Source organism: Rhinolophus hipposideros (assembly GCF_964194185.1).
Source record: "Rhinolophus hipposideros genome assembly, chromosome: 5".
Classification (NCBI taxonomy): Eukaryota; Metazoa; Chordata; class Mammalia; order Chiroptera; family Rhinolophidae; genus Rhinolophus; species Rhinolophus hipposideros.
Genome location: NC_138051.1, coordinates 56,856,329 through 56,877,780, shown reverse-complemented (window position 1 = coordinate 56,877,780; position 21,452 = coordinate 56,856,329). Strand labels below are relative to the sequence as shown.

Here is a 21,452-nt window from a genome sequence, read left to right as displayed (position 1 = left end):
GGAGCATTTAACTTGATTTGCCATTTCATCAATTGTTATGCACTTAAATATTGTCACTGCAAATAGATAATTTAAAATTTTTCATTAGTTCTTTCACTCTATTTCTAAAATACAGAGATCAGTTTATCTTTTTAAGCTGAATCATTTATATGTTTTTGGAAAATGCTTAATTCGAGATTGAATATAGGAGGCAAATATTTAAAAGTTGAACAAATAACTCTTCTAGATCGTAATCACCGTAAAATCAGTGTACCTTATTCTAATGTCTTTTAAAAAACAGCTGCTCTGAAACTCAGAAAGCTTTATCTGTATGACAAAAGTTTTGTAAATGGTTTAACTTTTAACTGTCTTCTGTCATTGCTGCCAGGTACTCTTTCGTAATGTACTTTATGGAAATACTTCCCTATTTGGCTTTTAAGATTTTTTTCACAGGCCTCCAAAGGGTTTAGGGATAGAATTCATAGGTTTTATGAACTTTATTTTCACTAACCTTAAGTGAAATGTAGCATTTTCTTCAGTTCTGAATGTAGGCAACAAAACATAGTAGTACAGTATCTATAAAGTGTCACCAGTCAAAAATCACAAATATCTTCTTATCACATTATAGTTGCAGAGGTCTCAAAATATTGTTTATTTTTCACTACTTTGAAATCATGGTAGTTATTAAAAGAGCTGTTAGATCATACTTAATTTTGTTAGTGAAGAAGAATATTTTTAAAGTATTTTCATAACTACTTTAGTATAATTGGTTTCCTTTGTTAGATATTCTATACATTTTAAAAACATTATGAGCAGGGGCTTGTCCATAGGCTTCACCAGACTGCCAAAGGGGTGCTTGGCTCAAAAAGGGTTAAAAACTCCTGATTAGTTTGCTGCAATGATTTCTGTAAAAATTTATAGTGATGGATACAATTGGTGAATGACTGGTCATTTAAATTGTTTAGTACAGTGGTTTAAATAGTGCGGTCCTCAGCCCAGCAGCCTCACTGGGGAACTTGTTAGAAATGTATTCTTGGGTCCCACCTCAGACCTAAATCAGAAGCAGGGAAGATCCCCTGCAGTTGTTCTAGCAAGCTCTCCAGGTGATTCTGATGCACATTTTAAAAAAATTATCGAAGGACCTAATTTTAAACCAGTTTTTTCATTTGAATAAATACATATGTTCATGATGTCTTAAAAGCCCTACCAGGTACAGAAATAAAATGTTAAAGCCTGAATTGAGAACTTTGCAGGGAATAAAATGAGGGAGGCAAAAAATCAGTTTTTAAAATTTATTTAAGTATTAACATGAACACTTCCCCGCTTTTGCTTTATTACCTCCTAACAGCACTCTGGTAAACTGCTAGGAAACTTCCTTCTTGGCGATTCATTAATTTAGGTTAGCTTATTCAAGGTGCTGAGTAGCCCTACAGTACTGAAATCTATGGAATTTTGTTTAACCTAGGACCATTTAATTTTCTTATGTATGGAACACTGTTAAAGACCGGCTTGGGAAACGGTGGCTCACAGTAGCAGTATGGCTCTTTTGCCATTGCCTATAATTTATTTGGGGGTTTAGTTTGTATTTATGTGAGAAAAACCAGGGGTCAGCAGACAGTGACCCCTGTGGACCCAAACTGGCCACACCCATTTGTTTTCTATATTATTTACTTTTGACGCAGAGTATTTGGGACTGAGTCTATAGAGGCCCACAGAGCTGAAAATATTTATTATCCTGGTCCTTTACAGAAAAATTTACCAAATAATAAGTTCTTTTTGAGAATTTTAACTTCAAATATGGCAAAAGATTAAAATCTTTGAAAGCAGATGGTGGTAACACAGTGTTTACTGAATTATATTTTTTCTGTAGGATTGAATATTTCATTAAAATGTTTTTTAATGAACAGCACATTATTATTATTATTTTAAAAAAGTTTTTTATTGGGGAATATTGGGGAACTGTGTTTTTCCAGGACCCATCAGCTCCAAGTCAAGTCATCGTTTTCAGTCTAGTTGTGGAGGGAGCAGCTCGCTGGCCCATGTGGGAATCGAACTGGCGACCTTGGTGTTATAAGCACTGCGCTCTAACCAACAGCTTCCCAGCTGCCCGAGCACATTATTTTTTAAAGAACATTTGATGTTTGTTTCCATTGTTGCAGCTATCACCCTTCTATAAGTAAAGAAACAGACAAGAGTTTGTCAATTAATTGCTTATTCTCATTGGTAGAAATAACATAACAAGAATATAAGACGTAAATGGCCTTTTCCTTCTATGGGTGAGGCAGATGTTGAACTACTTATCTCAAATTTTAAAAGAGCCACTCGTTATGACTTGGGTGGTCTTTCCACACTTCCAAGGGCCAGGCCTGGAAAGGAAAGAAATATCTTTATTCACCTGGAATCTTCGAAGGCCCAGGTCTGGCCTGTTTCTGAGAGGGCTTTGCCACTATTTTCTCTACCAGTCTGTACTACTACTGTGAAAACTAGCTTTCTCAACCTCCTTTATGCTTAAGGGATTTTTGTTTCCGGGGAATCTATTGAAAACGTTAATGTTTGATGTGTAGACTAATAAATTTCATTATGTTTTCAGGTATTTCTTGTGGTCGCATTCATATACCCGTTTTAGGAAGGCTTGGGACCTTTGAAACTCAGATTCTATGGAGAGTTCCTTTTAGAACCTTTGCAGAAACACCAGCGTACTTTGCCTCAAAAGATGGGATAAGTAAAGATGGCTCTGGAGATGGAAATAAGGTATTTTATCTTTATTGGCATCTATACACATATTTGAGTTCCCTCCTTCAAATAATTAAATATAATAGTACTCTTTATGTTTTGGTTTATGTTTTCTGTAGGAAACATGAAATACAGAAAATCTGAAAAATTTTAGGTAATTTTATTTTGTGTTTCAATGTGAACCATAAAATAGTTTTATAAGCATTGCACTTAGTAAGCAGTAATTAAAAAATGTAATACCACAAAATAGTAAAAAAGCTTCATTGAGTAATCTGTGTAGTCATTCTGTAGGGTTGAATTAGGAGTATCTGTTGTGTCCAGCACAACACGGGCAGTGAGGAAACGAGAAGGGGTGGCGTTGGGTTAAGTTTTAAAGAAAGAAAGAAACAGAGACTTAATGCAGTTAAATCTCAGAGGGCCAAGGGTCTCACAGTCTGGCAAGAGACTGGAGCGCAGAATCAGGCCAACTGGTGGCTTTTGTTGATAATCATACAAGGGAGTAGCATTGTTTTTTACATGGTTTGTGAGACTCATCCATCATGTCACAAAAGTGAATCAAGCCAATTATCTCTGTCCACTAGCAGCCAGAGCGGAAAGCCCTATGATGACTTAGGTGAGGTATGCATCTCCCCGGGGACAAGTCTCTCATGTTGAAACTGTTCCGTTGAGCTAAGTGGAGACAGCTGATCTTTATCGCTCTCATGACTTCTCTCACGATCAGGTGAGAGAGGAAAGCCAGAGTCAGCAGTGGCTTTTCCCAGGCAGGGGGAAGGGGGGGCAAGGCACCTTCCCAGATCTTCCAAGGCAGCTCATTGGGGGTCCCCACACGGTTCCGCCTGGCTTGAGTTGTCCCCCCCATGATGAATCATACTTGTCATTGGCTGCAAACCATCTTTTGGGGACCAGACAGAGAGACATGAGGTGTAAACATCATGATAAAACAAAGTCCCCAAAAGGCACAGTCTCACAGACTCTTCTTTCCTCAAGAAAGACGGAGGGTGGGGGGTTGGGTGGGGGGACAATCGGCTAGGCTGCTGTGTGACAACAAGTATCCATTATTTCCTGTCACGCAACTCTTACAACTTCTGATAGTATAAACCCATTTCATCTTCTACCTAAAAATCTTGGATATCTGTATGACTTAATGTTGGGCCACTCTGTTACAAGCAAGTAGATGATTGGTAATTGTATTGGGTTAGTGAATTATTACCAATTTTTTTATTATGTGAATTTGACTAACACTTGAGTTAATATTATATGTGAGACAAAATACTCAGTGCTTTCACATCCACATTTAATCCTAAAAATGACCCTCTGAAGTAGGTGACATTGTCCTCATTTTAGAGATTAAAAAAGTGAAAAAAGTTAGATTCAAGAAAGTTAAGAGTCACTACTTGCCATGATAACTCCCAATTCAATTTCATTGAAATGCAGCTTTTTACTTATATTATGGAACTTTTTTCCTAGTTCTTATTGAGTCATTGAAAGAAAGCTATTGGGATGGCTGGTTAGCTTAGTTGGTTAGAGTGCAGTGCTCTTAACAACCAGGTTGCTGGTTCAATTCTTCACATGGGTCACTGTGAGCTGCGCCCTCCTCAGCTAGATTGAAACAACTACTTGACTTTGAGCTGATGGGTCCTGGAAAAACACACTTAAAATAAGTAAAAGTTTTTAAAAAACAAACAAACAAAACAAAAAAAAGAAAGAAAGCTATTTCTTATACATACTGGCACTTACCATGTAAAGAAGGTATATAGATAAATATATGTATTTACTAGAATTGATTTTATTTTTGTGGTAAATATATCTTTGGATACCAGTGATAGTAGAGCTATAAATTAATAATTCCATTCTAGAAATCGTAAAAATTATAAAGATTAATTATAAACTATATTGTTTATATTCAAGTTACATACTGTGTTTCCCTGAAAATAAGACCTAGCTGGACAGTGAGCTTTAATGTGGCTTTTGGAGCAAAAATTAATATAAGACCCAGTCTTATTTTCCTGTAAGACCGAGTCTTATGTAATATAATGTAGTGTAAGACCAGGTCTTACGCACTAGAGCTGGTTGTCTGGCTAGCTCTTATTCAGGGAAACGGGATACAGTGACGACCTGAAAGTAATACGTGACACTCTCTCTTTCACCCCTTCCGAAAACATTAGAAATCAGCGAGTGAGGGAACCAGTAAGAAATCGGGCTCTGGAAACTCTGGGAAAGGTGGAAACCAGCTGCGCTGTCCTAAGTGTGGCGACTTGTGCACACATGTGGAGACCTTCGTGTGTAAGTTTTACTTCTGTTATTTTTATTTTTCTCTGCCTTTGCTATAAATTGTTAACTGCATAGAAATATAGAAATTATACAAACCAGGGTTATTTTCTTCCTGAACTTACATGATTCTCTCTTATTTTCACCAGATACTAAAAATCCCCAGGACTGGTAATATTTTGCACTGTGGTATAAGAGATGATTTAAGAAAACTATTTGCTTCTTTATTTTGCTTGTGTGTTTATTTTAAATTTGAATTTTGTGAGTTTCATGCATATGACCATTAAATTATAGGAGAACCAAGCCTTATTTATCTGCATTTACTATTCTGTTCTTCGGATACCTGTTGAACATCTCATATAGCTACAGAGGTCAGTCATTCAAATGTTAAGATATTTCCCTCTCTGAGTACTTACTTACCAGAGGAGCTATGTTCTCAGTTCTAGAAAGTGTCTGATAATTATTAATGATTCAGATACTCAGAGAAGGAGAAATTCAACAGTCTCACTTTTGCTGTACTCTGAAATACAAAGATGTTACTATAGATACTTTGTTTAATGAATCAAATAACTTATTTCTTACGTAATTAGAATTAATGGTAATGACTCAAGAGTAAATTACATTGTACTACCATGTCAGCCTTCCTATACAGTCCAATTATATAAAGTTTGATGGTCAGGTTTGGCAGAAGTTTCAGTTTCTAATAATTAGCTGGACAGGATTCTCTATATTCCAACCCAAATATTGAGGCTTTATATATAGTACTTTATCAGTAATATATTGGCCACTGGATGAAAAAGTACTACATGTAGCATGTTTTTACAGTTTTGGAAAGAGTTTTAAAGTAGTTTCATTCTATAGCTGGAATGTTAGAGGTTCTCTTCATGGTTTTTGCCTAGTAAGAGATCAAAGAGAAAAATCAGCCTGAATGAATATTAATTTGGATCTCAACATAAAGTGAAAGTGACTTCTAAATTACATTTGCTATTAACAAATTTGGTGTGATATAGCAAAGTTCTAAAAAGTAGAGAATTGTTCAATTCATAATGGCAGTATTATATTACCTACAGAGGATGCCAAAAAATATATACACATTTTAAGAAAGGAAAATTGTATTAAAATTGTAATACTCAATATATATCGATAACAAAAGATAGATAAAAGTCACGTTTGACTTCTGCAATTACAAGAGGTGCTCAAAGTGGTTACCATCAGCATCTAGACACTTCTCATTATGGCGAACTATTGCTTGAGCAACGTTGACTGAAGTGTCCACTTATATATAATAAATTTTTTGCACCCCTGGTATATTTTAATCAAGAGATTTTCTCCTTTTTTTCCCCAGAGAAAGATTTCAACCTTCATAGACTTAAGTAGTGATTTCTTAGAGTAGGAAAGGAACTAACATTTGATAAATGCCAGTATATGTAATTTTATTCTCACAATCTTATTTTTGTCAGGACAGATTTTTATCAATGAAGGAGGTGAGATTGAGCAAGTTTAAGTAACTCATCCAAGGTCACACAGAGCAGCGAAGATTTGCTATTCAGAAGTTCCTATCTCATACATTTTTACCAGCTGGAATTCTTTAGGGATAAACTAGCTCCTCTTGAGTTTAAATTCACTTTTCTTCCATGCTTTTTTTTCAAAACCTGCCAGATCACTGTTGTTTTAACAATGATTAAATGATCTCAGAGGGTGATTGTTAAACATACAGATTCTCTCCTTTCCTAGAGATTAAGATTCTATTGATGTTGGGTAGGGTCCTAGAATCTGTAAATTTAAGCAGTGAGGCCAAATGTGGAAAACACTATACTTTAGTGTTATCTATTCAACTCTAGGCTGAGTGTGGTCTCTTTCCTTTGGGAGTTCTAAGGGGCAGGGGTGATGTGGGAGTAGAGAATGTAAAAGCAAAGAGTAAAAGAAGAGTACATACTCAATATGTAATTTAGTAAGCAAACACCTCTTGAGTCAGACACTGCTAGGCTCAGAAAATACACAGATGAACATGACACTGTCCTTGTCCTCTGGAGCTTTACTGCAAAGGAGTAATAGGCCCCAGCAGTGAGACGAGGCCCTTCACCCTTCGCTGACCCATAATAGAAGTCTCTTCAGAATGCATCCATTTGGAATGCAGAGAATCATCTGTCTACTCATTGAAAATTGGGGCATCCTAGTTTGAAGGGGTTTTCTTTTATCATAGGTTATCCATTTTGTTTGAATCTGCATTTATTTACTTATTAGTTAATAAACATCTTTTTATATGCTTTTGGCCCCTTCTGGTTCTTTTGTGAGTGGCCTGTTTAAGTAATTGTCCACTTTTTTTGTCATTTTTAATTGTTTTTAATTAACTGAGGAATACATGTGTATATCTCCCTTTATGAAAAAGTAGACCATCATGTATAAAGCTAAAGATATATTTCTGTAATATATCTTCTTCGAACATAAAACTTTTTAAAAGCATAAATGATATCATTCATATTTTTGCGGCTTGCTTTTTTTTCCTTCCAACTCAGCAATGTTTTGAGAGCTATCTATGTTAATACGTAGATATACAAAGGTCTAGTCCTTTTTAAAATTTTTAATTTTTTATTGAGATATCATTCACATACCATACAATTCACTCTTTGAAAGTGTACATTTTAGAGATTTTTAGTATATTCACCAAGGTGTACAATCATCACCACGGTCTAATTCCAGAACATTTTCATCATCTCAAAAAGAAACCCCATCCACCTTTGCAGTCACTGTCTACTCCTTACCCTCCCAGCCCTGGCAACCATTAACCTACTTTCTGTCTTTATGGATTTATCTATTCTTGACACTTTATATAAATTGAATTATAAAATGTGTGGCATTTCGTGTCCGGCTTCTTTCATTTAGCATGTTTTCAAAGGTTCATTTGTGTTGCATCATTATGTATCAGTACTTCATTGTTTTTTATGGCGGAATAGTAGTATTTCATTGTTTGTCCATTCTCCATTGATGGACATTTGGGTTTCTCCTTGTTGGCTGTTATGAATAATGCTACTCTGAACATTTGTGTACAAGTTTTTGTTTTTACTTCTCTTGGATTTATGCTTAGGAATGGAATTGCTGGGTGAAATGGCAACTATGTTTATCTATTTAAGAAACTGCTAGACTGTTTTCCACAGAGGCTGTACCATCAGTACAACCCGCTAACAATGTATATATAAAGGTTCCAATTTCTCCACATCCTCTTCAACACATTATCTTTTTTTTATTGTAGCCATCACAGGGATGTGAAGTAATATTTCATTGTGGTTTTGATTTACATTTCCCTAATGACTAAAGATGTTAACTGTCTTTTCATGTGTTTATTGGCCATTTGTATAACTTTGAAGAAAAGAATATTTAAATACTTTGTTCATTTTTAAATTGGGTTATTTTTTTATTGTTGAGTTATAAGAGTTTTTTTTATATATTCTGAATACTAGATCCTTATCCAAACATGGGATTTGCAAATATTTTCTCTCATTCTATGGGTAGTTCTTTCCTTTTAAATGCATGCTATATAGCAGGAGTCAGGAAACTTACTATAAAAGGCTAAATAATAAATATTCTAGGCTTTGTGGGCCATATGGTCTCTGTTGCAACTATTCTCCTTTGCTGTTACAGTGCAAAAGCAACCATAGACAATGTTAATGACTGAGGACGGCTGTGTTCCCATAAAACTTTGCATGTGGACACCGAAATTTGAATTTTATGTAACTTTCATTGCCATTTTTTTTCTAAAATGTAAAAACTATGTTTTAGCTCATGGACCTTCAATCTGGCAAGTATATTTGTAGTGATTTTTATGTTTTCTTATAATGATATTACTCTTGCTTGACTTTGTTGAAATAAAACACCATTTGTATAGATACCATTATGAATGTATAGAAAATCATCAGAAATTGAAATAATATCCAAGAAAGTTTTGATTATAAGGTCTAATGTATGCTATTCTTTAGTCCATTTAAAAAGTTAACTTGTCAAACATGAATATTTTTATTTTAGAGCCTTCAGTTGTTTTTATTTTTATGTATATAATATTTTTTGAAGGCATACTGCGCTTAACGTGTCTCATAGGGTGGGAATTAAACTTGTCTGCAGTGTTCTGGAGATTTTATGTTGGACCCTGAAACTTGTTCAAAATCATGAAGAACTTTCATTTAAACAAATCTCCTGAAAAAGTTTTTGCTAAAGTAGTCTTTCTGTTGTTGGTATACTATACAAGCATGTTTACCGGGATCAGTATTCTGTGGCGTGTAGGATAAAGGCGTGTAGGATACTTGTAGTAATCATTTAAATGAAAGAGCTTTATTTATCCCCTGATAATTTTTTATTTATTTTTTATTTTTCTTTATTTTTTTATTTTTTTTATTTATTAGTTTCAGGTGTACAAGACAAGGTAATACTTAGACGTTCATCATTTATATCCCTCACACTGTGAACCCCTTCCCCCCATCCACTATCCCTCCGACCTCACACTGAACCATCACATTATATATATAAAATTATAGTTGGCATTCATTAATGTTTAGCTTCTGGTGTACAATGCCATGATCAGGTATCCACAGTATCCCTGAGGTGGTCTCCCAAATAGGACGCATGTCCATCGGATACCCAACAAAATCTTTACAACATTATTGAATACCTTCCCCAAATTAATTTTCAAAAAAACCCTGAGGCCATCTTGTGGTTACCAGCTGCTTCCAAATCCCTTCACCTTTCCCCTTATCCCCACCCCCCCCACACACCCATCTAACAACTCTCGGTTTTTTCTTTGTGTCCCCAAAACTGTTTCTGATTAGTTCATTCACATAGTCTTTTCTTTAGATTCCATATATAAGTGAGATCATATGGTACTTGTCTTTCTCTTTCTGACTTATTTCACTTAACATAATGTTCTCTAGATCCATCCATGTTGCTGCAAATGATAAGATTTCTTTCTTCTTTATGGCTGCGTAATACTCCATTGTATAAATGTACCACAGCTTCTTAATCCAGTCATCTACCGATGGGCATTTCGGTTGTTTCCATATCTTGGCTATTGTGTAAAGTGCTGCAATAAACATAGGAGTGCATACAGATTTTTGAATTGGAGTTTTGGATTTCTCCGGGTAGATGCCTAGGAGTGGAATTACTGGATCATAGGGTAGTTCCATTTTCAGATTCCTGAGATACCTCCATACTGTTTTCCATAGTGGCTATCCCCTGATAATTTAACAAAATTAAATTTTTGCCCTTTGTTTTTTAGGAGTAAAAAAAATGCATTTAATGCTTTTTTTATTTTTCATTTAATGCTTTTTAAAAAATAGCATTTTGATAAATAAAATTGAATCCTTGAACTTGGGTATATGTTGAACATGTTTCAATGTAAAATAGTATTGCAAATATTCAAATAGAATTTAAGGAACCCTTCAGCAGTAAGCAGAGAGGGTTATAATTTGTTGGTGTTAAATCTCTTTCCCTTTGACCTATTTGTTTTTTAGAGAAATATCTTATTCTTGTGTTCTCAGGCCAGATTTTCTTGTCACACAACCTGAACTAAATCAGAGGCTTCTCTGCCCTTTACATGCCCTGTTTACCATCAGTAACAGTTGTAAGCTGTTGCCTCATTATAAAATAAAGGCATTGACTCACTTTCCCATTGATGGGAAATGGTGATAATGTATTTGGGCTTGTGTTAACTGAAGGTACTTAGAATAGCTTGATATTTGTCTTTCAGCATTTATAGGTGTTCAATAAATAGAAAACATGGATGATTCGATCCCACTCCTACTTTAAAATTTGGTACTAGAATTTATTCAGGATGTATTTTTGATTGGCCTTATGTTTAAGAACAAACATACAAGAATTCAATTGATTGAATTAATAATTAAATTTATTTTTAAAATATGGACTTGTCCATTTTTTTAATTTAAATTATTTTGTGAAGATTTAAGTATGCTTGCAGTGCAGTTTTTCCTGTAATCTAGAGATAGGTAGTTACATTCTCAAAGGAGAGAGATTCCTATAGTTTTTAAAACTCTTTCTTTGCAGTTTTACCTGTCTCGTTAGATTACACGAAAATATATTACTGAGACCTCCCAACATATAACTAACTCCTATTTTTTTCTGTGTGTCTGTTAATAGTCTGTGTGGGTTTCTCTACCATGCTACTTTCTGAGGTCCCTGGTTACTATTAATAGAGGTGGGTTTGGAGAACGTTAAGAGTGTATGTCCATATGTTTACATCCTATAGTCGTGTTTTTAAACGAGAGAAAAGAAGAAATCACTTTTGTTTTAACACAGGATATTCTAAAGCTGATGCGTTGCCCTTAAAAACTCCTTTTCACCCTCCCTTTTAACTGCCCTTGTGTTGTTTTCAAAAACTACATGACTATCTTTTAATTAAGTCAATACAACTGAGAATATTGTTATTTTGTTAGTTTCTCAGGGGTTTTCAGTCAAAGAAATAGGAATTAATGGAATAAAGATGAAAATAAAGAAGGTATGAAATAATTTTATCTTTTTACCAAGTCAGGGTTTTTAAAATGTTCATAAGTTTGAAAAGAACCTAAATAATATACTTTTTTACATTTTTAGGGATTAAAATAGATTTCTCTCTTTCAACTTTTGTGTATATTTAAAATTTTTCATAAGAAAATGTTGGAAAAATAGATTAATTTATTTGTTTTACTTTTTTCCACAGTTTTTTCATTCAAGTATTTCAATAACATAAATGATTATTTAATAGTCTTATCGTGATAATTTTTAAAATTAACTTTAGTGTATGGAAAACTGAAAGACTCTCAGTCGTTTTACTTAATGAAGTATACCATAAAATGAAAGAACCTAGTGAAAATGAACAAAATGTAGTTCACTGAACTCATCTATCATTATCATCTGTCTTAGGTGTAAACAAGGCTGTTTGATGTGGCTATTGGAGTGAACTGTCAGCCTACTTTTTATCAAGTACAGTAGTTTTCATTTACAGTGAGTCTTTAAGGTGAAACACTATTTGAGTTACTTATTTTTCTCTTGTACAGCATCCACCCGTTTTGTGAAGTGTGAGAAATGTCATCATTTTTTTGTTGTGCTATCTGAAGCAGACTCAAAGAAAAGCATAATTAAAGAACCTGAATCAGCAGCAGAAGCTGTAAAATTGGCATTCCAACAGAAACCACCTCCTCCCCCCAAGAAGGTATAAGGTCTTGCTCAGTCTTATACGCATTTTATCTTGAAACCATTTCAGTACTCCCCTCTCCCCAGTTTATGTTGGATCCTAATACTAGACTCTAAATACATATTGTAAGTTCTTAATATGGACTATATCTGGCTAAATTGTGACTGATATCAAATACTTGAAATTTAGGTTTGGTGTCCATTGCACTTTTCTCATGTCATGATTACTGTATTCAGTAGCAATGAAACATAGTTGGATGATTATTAAAATAGTATTGATACTAAATTAATCTAAAATGATATCCTTAAAAGAGAGCAACTATGGACTTATTTTTGTTAGTTTGGGTTACTAAATAACACCAGCCTTCAATTTCTCCCCATCAAATTAGTTTATTTTATAGCCTTAAAATAGCCTTAGACTCACAACGGAAGCAAGTAATTTTTTCACGGCCAGTGTGCCAGCATTCTCCTCTATAGCAGTTTGGTTTTTGTGGTGTGGGCTCTTTCTAGGAGTCTTCGACCAGGTTGTGATTTGGTCATAATGAAAGACAACAGAGTGTACCACTGTCTCCATTGGGTACTTGGTGTGCACGTTCTGAGAACAGGAGCCCTGCTCCTGGGCTGTGCCCTGTGTTCTGGCCACGTCTCAGATGTTTGTACCCTTGGATTGTTTCTCATCTATATCAGTGTAGCTTTCTTCCACTTAGATGCCAGTGCATTTGTTACTTCCTCCAAATGTGCTGTGGCAGATTTCATAATTCATGAGTATAATCTGTGAGGAATATATTTTATTGGGGAATATTGGGGAACAGTGTGTTTCTCCAGGGCCTATCAGCTCCACGGTGTTGTCCTTCAATCTAGTTGTGGAGGGTGCAGCTCAGCTCCAAGTCCAGTCGCCGTTTTCAATCTTTAGTTGCAGGGGGCACAGCCCACCATCCCATGAGGGAATTGAACCGGCAACCTTGTTGTTGAGAGCTTTTGCTCTAACCAACTGAGCCATCGACCGCCCCTCTGGAAGCTCAATGGCAGCTCGTTGTCTTCAGTCTAGTTGTGGAGGGTGTAGCTCACTGGCTCATGTGAGAATCGAACCAGCAACCCCGTTGTTTAGAGCTCACGCTGTAACCAACTGAGCCATCCAGCCACCCCGAAGATTTTTAAATAACCATGATATGGTCATTTATGGTCAACAACTAAAGAATTTGTCGTGTAAAAATAAATAATGTAATGGAAAATATAGCTATTAAGCTTTATTCTCCACTAATTTGTATAGACTTTAGAAATCCAAGCCAAAGTTCTAGAAAATAAACGCAACTTAACATTTTCCAGAGTTAATGAATATTAACAGTTAATTTCTATTTACTAAAAGCTGAAGGAATTTACCCCAGGTTCCAAACTGTTGGCAGTATCCAAGTATCGAATAGAGCTTTAGTTTCTACTAAAACTAAAGGTTTTAAATTGCCATGTAGATAAATAAATAGCTTTAAAGTTAATATCTGAGAAAAATAAATGTTTGTTAGTGAGTATTAAAATACATGGATACTGGTAGTATAATGGTTTTTGATTATATCATGCCTATTTTTGAAAAGGGTAGTTCCATAATACCTTATCTTTTTGAAGAATAATATTCATGTGATTGAAAAAGGTGTAGAAAGGATTTATTTTCATGATTTACATTAATGATGATACCTTTAGACCCATGGTGGCATGTGTAGGATTCTAAGTGACTTTAATATTAACTTTAAAAAATTGGATCAATGACATTGTTTACAGAACGGAAACTGGCATAATACTAGAAGAGTATAGTGATACTTTGTTGGGTTAGAGAACAAATAAATTGTGTTTTTGTTCGTTTAGGGTTTAGGGCCTTGAATCATTGCTACATAATGTTATCGTGTCTTTGGCATTTTGTTTTTGATGAGTCTTTGTTTGAATTTAAAACTAAGTAAATACGCTCGGTATATAACTTTGAATGTTTTTATGACAGCTCATATTAAATTAATTTTCCATACCCAATTATTTTTCAGATTTATAACTACCTCGACAAGTATGTTGTTGGCCAGTCATTTGCTAAGAAGGTGCTTTCAGTTGCTGTGTACAATCATTATAAGAGAATATATAATAATATCCCAGCTAATCTGAGACAGCAGGCAGAGGTTGAAAAGCAGACATCGTTAACACCTAGAGGTTAGTGTTTTGATATTTGGCCAAAATAGAGATTACTATGCTTGCCTAGAGATAATCTCTATTTGCAACTTCTTGTTTTTGTCTTAAATGCTTTTAGTATAGTACAATTTTCAGAGTACAGTTCACTTCCCATTAGTAGATCAGGAAATCATTTTGATAGGTTGTCAACAGCATTTTTTTAAAAAGTTAATGGGTGTGGATAGAAAATACCAGAGTAAATTAACTTGTAGTTAAGTATTGTTTCTGAAAACTTTTGCTTTTGTGTACGTGGATTCTTAGTCACAGAGTAAAATGTATTTCTTATTCTTACCAAAGATCTCAGTGAAAAATGTTTGAAAGTCACTGGAGTAGAGATTGAGAATTATCATTGAATTGTAGACTTCACTACAACTAGTTCCTCATGACCTTATTATTATTGCAATGCTCTGTACTACTCTGAGTTCTTCTCTTTTGGGTTCAGGATACAGAATTTCATTTGCCTAAGTCAGAGACATATGGAGATAGCTCTTACAGAAAATATGCAACGCTCTTTCCTTTTTCGGCCCCAGCTACAGAGTGCAAGGTTAAGGGAAAATTTGTAAATGATTCAAAGTATAATTCTATTAGTAATAGATTCTCATATACCAATATACTGTGTAATCTCAATTTATGTGGACAATAATGTGTTATGTTATTCGGATGATTTTATTAAAAAACTGTAGGGTAAAAGGGGTAAATATTGTAAGTTTTGTTGTTGTTGGCCAAGGAGCCCTGATTTCTTACTTAAGCCTATAATCTATCATTTTACATGATTTTGGTCATCATTTTATAATTTGAGGGAGTTCTGCTAAAACTACAATATCTTTTGATTACTTTTAGTAGTTACTAAATATATAACTGGCTTAATGAAGACACTTGTTGAGCTTATTGCAAAATAGTTAGGTGGTAGTATCAGTTACTTTATTTTTAGAAAGCATTCGTAATAACTAATGGAATACTTGGAACCTTAATTTTTATAAAGTCCAAGTAGCACTGCCTAGTCATGACACATAGTGATTTTTTTCTGGTTCCTTCCGTCAACAAATGAATAATTAAGCTCTTCTAGGCGCTGGAAAAGCAAATGGTTATATGGTATTTATAGTATGAGGGGTTTAAATTCTTATTGAAGACTTAAATTACTACTATTAAAATAGGTAACAACTTTGTATTTGACAAATATAAATATTAGCAATTGGGCAGCCATCATTAAGTATGTTTAGGTTTTTTAAATATAGAAAGGATTAGCATATAGATTCTTTCATAATGTTTTGAATGCTAAAAAAAGTTTTAAAAAGCTATAAAAAGTTGACACATTCTTTAAATATATTTGGAAGAGGACAAGAAATGGGATACTTCTTGTTTGTTCCCCTAAACAAATATGTAATATTTTCATTTTGCCATTTTTATCCTCTTAGAGTTAGAAATAAGAAGACGGGAGGATGAATACAGATTTACAAGTAAGTGACCTCTTCTCAGGTCTTCCTCTGTAATCATTCTTCGTTTGAGATATACTTCAGTGAAGTACGTCAGCAGTAGTAATGGTGGACATGTATTTGCTTGTGTATTACTAAGAAGGATGTTGTATATTACCTAAACATGTTTATCATGCGTAGTATATATGATTTTGGAATAGTTTTTTGTAGCTGATTTTTGTAGTTTGTACATATTGGGTTATTTCAGATATTTGATTTTATCTTTTCTGTCTTGTGATATTTCTATTGTAATGAGATAAAAAGTAGTATATATAGTTTTTCCCTATAAGTGTAGACCATATTAACAGGAGTTGTATTTTTAAAAATCTGTAGCTTGCTATTTAATAATATCTTTCTTTTTATTCTTGCCGTACTATTAGAGTTGTCCTGCATAACTACAAGTGACAGAAATTTGGGGGGAGGCAGATTATCTTCTGGCTGCTCTTTGCCAGAAACCACACTGTTTATTTTTTGGTGTATATGAAACTTAATATAGACTTGCAAATTATGAGTAAGCCCCAACTAACTGTTTCTAGGGTCCAGCCCTCGATTGCCCCTTTAAGCATCAGATGGTCTGGTGGAGTGTGATACATCAAGGATAGTGGCCATTCTGATTTTTTGCGCCCATCCTTTTGGAGGTGGATATAGCTGCTGCACAGAGGGTGAAGGTTCTAGGAGTATGATATATCGTAAAAAGATTCACATGGTCGTTTGTTTCAGTAATTAAAATAACAAACAAAAGTAAATAATAAACCAGTATGAACATTTTTCACTTATAAGTTTGATACCTTTACTTTGCTTTTGAAACAAGCAGTATTATATAGCTACCATTTGAATTGTATTATACTGGAGGTGCCAAAAAAATTTATACACATGACTTGTATTCATCTTTTGTAATTGGTATATACTGAGTATTTTAATACAGTTTTAATACAGTTTTTTCCTTTCTTAAAATATGTATATTTTTTTGGCACCTCTGTATATACAGGATATACCATGAGAACATAACTAGCTTACCAACTCTGGCATGAGATTTACTATATGTAATAAAAATATTGTTTCTAGTTATTTTTAAACTCTATGGAAATTATTATACCATGCATGGTAAAATTAAGGAACACAGGAAGTGCAATGGAATTAGATTATAAGAATGTAAGATCTAAATAATACATTTTAACTGCATGTATGATATATATTTTATAATCCAAAAATATAATCAAATATGCTATTGATAGTATATTCATAAATTTGGGCAGATGGCTAGTGAAGTAAAGAAAAGTCTATAATGGATCTTTTTGAAAGAAATTATGTAGTGATTTAATGTAATTTAAATGTTAACAAGTAATAGTGTTTAAGAATTTAGGTTCAAATATATGATGATGGAAGAACTGACTCTGGGTGGTGAACACACAATTTGATTTATAGATGATGTATAACAGAATTATGTACCTGAAATCTATGTAATTTTTACTAACAATTGTCATCCCAATAAACTTTAATTGAAAAAAAAAGAATTTAGGTAAAAGCAATTTATAATTACATATTTTGATTGACTTGGAAATTAATATTTTTAAAGCTTAAGTAGAATTTATTTTTATGTGTAGTTTAGTCTTGTCCAATGTGGGGTTTTAAGTTCTGAAGTTAGGGCATTAGGCCAAAATCATATAAAACAATATATTCTTGAAAGTTCCTTTGGAAATCACATGTTAGAGACCATCATACTACTCTGAGTAAGACTGATGATTTTTTTCTCCGTCTTTGGATTTTATGTTTTTCTTAAATTGAGAACCAGATGAAATAGTTGGCTTGCATTTGAGGGCTATATTACAAATACTTAAATAGTAAGAAAATTGCAATGCTATTAGTAAGTTCTTGTACGACACTTATAAAACTATCTGCCTGGCACTGTTCTGTTTTATGTACATTAACTCATTTAATCTTCCCAAAACCTGTAAGAAAGAAACTATTATTTTCACCTCCACGTTACAAATGAAAACACTGAAGCACAGAAATTTTAAGTAATTTGTCCAGGGCCACGAAGCTGACGAGTTTCATGCAAATAACCACTATGCTAACCTGCTTGCACGTAGTCCTGCTCGGTAGAGAGTTGCTTATGCAGTGAGTGATTCGTAGGAAGAGGACAGGAGAGTTATCTCAAGTTTACTCTGAGGCATATTTTCATAAAGTGGAATGATTAACATCATCTGTTCTGTACCATTTAAATTACTCCTCGTTATATTTAACTTAAACCATTGAGTAAGTTAACTACATATGTCATGTGACTCCACTGTAGTAAATATGCTTCTTGCAATTTTATTCAAATTATTCACCTAAATAATTTTTCCCTCATGGTCAGATTTACATTTGAGCCAAGCCCCTTCCTATATTGTCAAAATTCCTAACTATATTTTGCTGAAATTAAAAAAAAAAAAAAAAGTAAACAATTTTGTTAAGGATGACTAGCTAACTAATGGCACTCAAATAGGGGATTACATTTCTTTTGCCCGATGTAGATTGTAATCAGGCGTAACACTGAATAGTCACTAATCATTAACCCTCACATGTAGCAAAATTTAATTAAATTCAAATGTTTATTGAATGCCTGTTATTTTTGATGAATAGAATAACTATTTGCCTTAAGTGTGACCCTAAGATAGTTTAAAAGGGACAGCCAGATGAAATAGGACAATAATAATAGCTGTTTCTGTTGGGACATCTATTGATTTGATTAAAATAATACTGCATTAGAACTACTGATATTCTTAAACCATTTATTAGAAACAACCTGAAAATAAATTCAGAAAATACAAGCAAATATGATATGAGCACAGATACCTCAAGTGCTGGGAACCAGGAGCAATATGGATATTTATAAATCTGGACAATTGAAAATACTGTTGGGATTCTTTCCTTCAGCCGAGAGAGTGAGAATAAAAAAAAATTTTGTTTTGTTTTTGTTTTAGGGATCCCACTGATAAACTGATAGTTCACCAGCAATATCAATCCCATCTAGTTCATTGTATCTTTCCTAAAGGGACTAGAAGGATCCAGGGAGTTTCTGTGAAATCCGAGATTCAGATAGGGCCAGGGATAGTGAATCTTACCATATTTGGTTTCTCTGGTAGACTCACAGAATCATTTTTAGATTTGGAAGAGCCTATAGAGGTCATATGTGTCAATATTTTCACTTTACAGGTAAGGAAGCAGGTCCAGTAAGTTAAGTGACTTGCCAGTGGTCTTACAGCTACACAGTAACAGAACCGATACTACCTAGAACCAAGTTCCCTATTTCTTAGTTCAATGTTTTTCTTTCTCTACAATTTGCTTCTTTTCATTTGTACTAAAAAAAATAATATACTTTGTTTATTTTTCAAAGTGCCTCCAAATCAGTCTCATTTTATTCTTACACCTTTCCACCACGTGTTTGAAATTGATAGGACAGGAATTACTGCCATTTTGTAGATTAGGAAACAGCACTATGTTTATATGATTTACCCAAAATCATACAGCTATTTAGAGACAAAGAAAGGACCAGAGCTGAAGCTTTCTGACTCCTAACACAGTTTTCCTTCCGTTATACTGCCTTCCCTTGAGTGAAAGGGCATTTTTCATACAGGTTTACATAAATAAGGAAGCGAGGATAAAAGTCCATTTCCTTTGTTTGAGGTTCCTTGAATAATCAATGAGTCTTGTACATTTGTCACTAGGTAATTGGAAATTTTCTTTTAGGAAATTTTCTTTAAGACAGAATGTCAAAATATTTAAATTTTTCTAAATAATTTATTGGTTTTAGATGTAGGGTTTTATTGGGCATGTTTTCAAGTAAAATCAAATGAAGCTCTAGTAATTCCTTTGGCATTTTTTCAGAATTGCTTCAGATTGCTGGAATTAGTCCACATGGTAATGCTTTAGGAGCATCAATGCAGCAACAGGTAAATCAACAAATGCCTCAGGAAAAACGAGGAGGTGAAGTATTGGATTCTTCCCATGATGATATAAAACTTGAAAAGAGTAATATTTTGCTGCTGGGACCAACTGGGTCAGGTAAATAACTTCCTGAAAAAATGTGCTACTCATTTTAAAAAATAGAATATAAATGATTCTGTAACGTGTGTCTTGTGATTGGGAGATCCTGGCTCTTGAGAAGAAAACTCTAAGGCCAATCTTACAGATACGTTTTCAGTATTTCTGCACAGTCTTCAAGCTGAACATGAGGCATTGGTATTGCCATTTAGACCAATTCCTAACATCGTAACAGGGATGATCATAATAATAGTATACCATTAGATCTAAATAATAGTGGAGAAAAGATGTAACAGTAATTTTTTATTATATACTATTCAAATTCATTTTGCATTTTTGTACAGAAATTGTATATCTACATATTTTTAGTAAACTTTTAGTTACTGTTTCTATTTGTAGGTAAAACTCTGCTGGCACAAACTCTAGCTAAATGCCTTGATGTCCCCTTTGCTATCTGTGACTGTACGACTTTGACTCAGGCTGGATATGTAGGTGAAGATATTGAATCTGTGATTGCCAAACTGCTCCAAGATGCCAATTATAGTGTAGAAAAAGCACAACAAGGTATGTGTTCAGCATAGCTGTTTGTCCCCAGATGGAGTCTGTTGGGGAAGCAGTAATATTAAGAGCTAACGTAATTCTTATTTTGAATCAAGTAGTAAAACTATATAAAAGGTATGTTAAACGTTTTCTAGCATAGTGACTAAGGGCCACAAAGTTTGCTGTGCCTTATCGTCATTAGATGACTACTAGGGTGAAAACAGGCCAAATTACTATTCCGTTAGATCCTTAATACTATTATTGCTTTTCCTGTTCTCCTCTCCAGACTGCTGGGGTGGGATGGGGGAGGGGCAAGGACAAGGGGAAGAGAAACAGATTAGCCTATTGACTTACAGGATGTCATAGATGCTGCATTTCTCCTTTCCCCATCTTTCATCTGTCTTTTGTTTACATGAAGAGCTTGATAGCTTCCTGTCCAAATTCTTTTAAGACAAGGATATAGTTGGGAAAAAGTTAGCCAGCGTCTTGCTAGCACTGCTTGTGTCTCCTGTTCCCACACTGCACCTGCATTTTAGCTCCTAGAATAAAGAACCTGAAAACATTAGTGGGGTAGATAACTATTTTCAGCGAGAAGTAGTTATCACACCCAACTGATACTCTATAAAATATAAAACATTTGCATAAAATTATGAATGGGAGTGAGACAATGTATTTTTATAATATTAAGCCATTGAAAATATTAAGTGTGTAAGCTTGAATAACTTTGTTCTCTGCCTACCTAGTCTTTTAAAGTTGAGGTTATCTTGTGTGTATTTTTTTCCTATTATAAATAGAATCCTCCTTAAATTATAGGAATTGTCTTTCTGGATGAAGTAGATAAGATTGGCAGTGTGCCAGGCATTCATCAGTTACGGGATGTAGGTGGAGAAGGCGTTCAGCAAGTAAGCAGTTGAATATTTTGTTCAAGCCCACTAAAAGGAAGGGAATACATCAACCTCCCAATATTGTACGTTTGGTTTCACATTCAATTAGATTTTGTTTTGTTTATTTCTCCCACCCCCAGACTCCACATACCATTTTAAAGTAGTTCAAATGCTAAGA

At 34.1% G+C, this 21,452-nt stretch overlaps 1 protein-coding gene across 1 annotated transcript in view; it reads left to right on the top strand.

Annotated features, from left to right (window-relative positions):
* The window catches only part of CLPX (caseinolytic mitochondrial matrix peptidase chaperone subunit X), a 37,312-nt gene that overhangs the window by 3,301 nt on the left and 12,559 nt on the right, over positions 1-21,452 (top strand). Inside the window, exons 2-9 of the mRNA XM_081049952.1 lie at positions 2,570-2,730; positions 4,878-4,995; positions 12,018-12,172; positions 14,178-14,337; positions 15,771-15,812; positions 19,695-19,871; positions 20,250-20,414; positions 21,204-21,292. Coding sequence (XP_080906078.1) covers positions 2,570-2,730; positions 4,878-4,995; positions 12,018-12,172; positions 14,178-14,337; positions 15,771-15,812; positions 19,695-19,871; positions 20,250-20,414; positions 21,204-21,292 — 1,067 coding nt within the window. The remainder of the gene's footprint in view (positions 1-2,569; positions 2,731-4,877; positions 4,996-12,017; positions 12,173-14,177; positions 14,338-15,770; positions 15,813-19,694; positions 19,872-20,249; positions 20,415-21,203; positions 21,293-21,452) is intronic.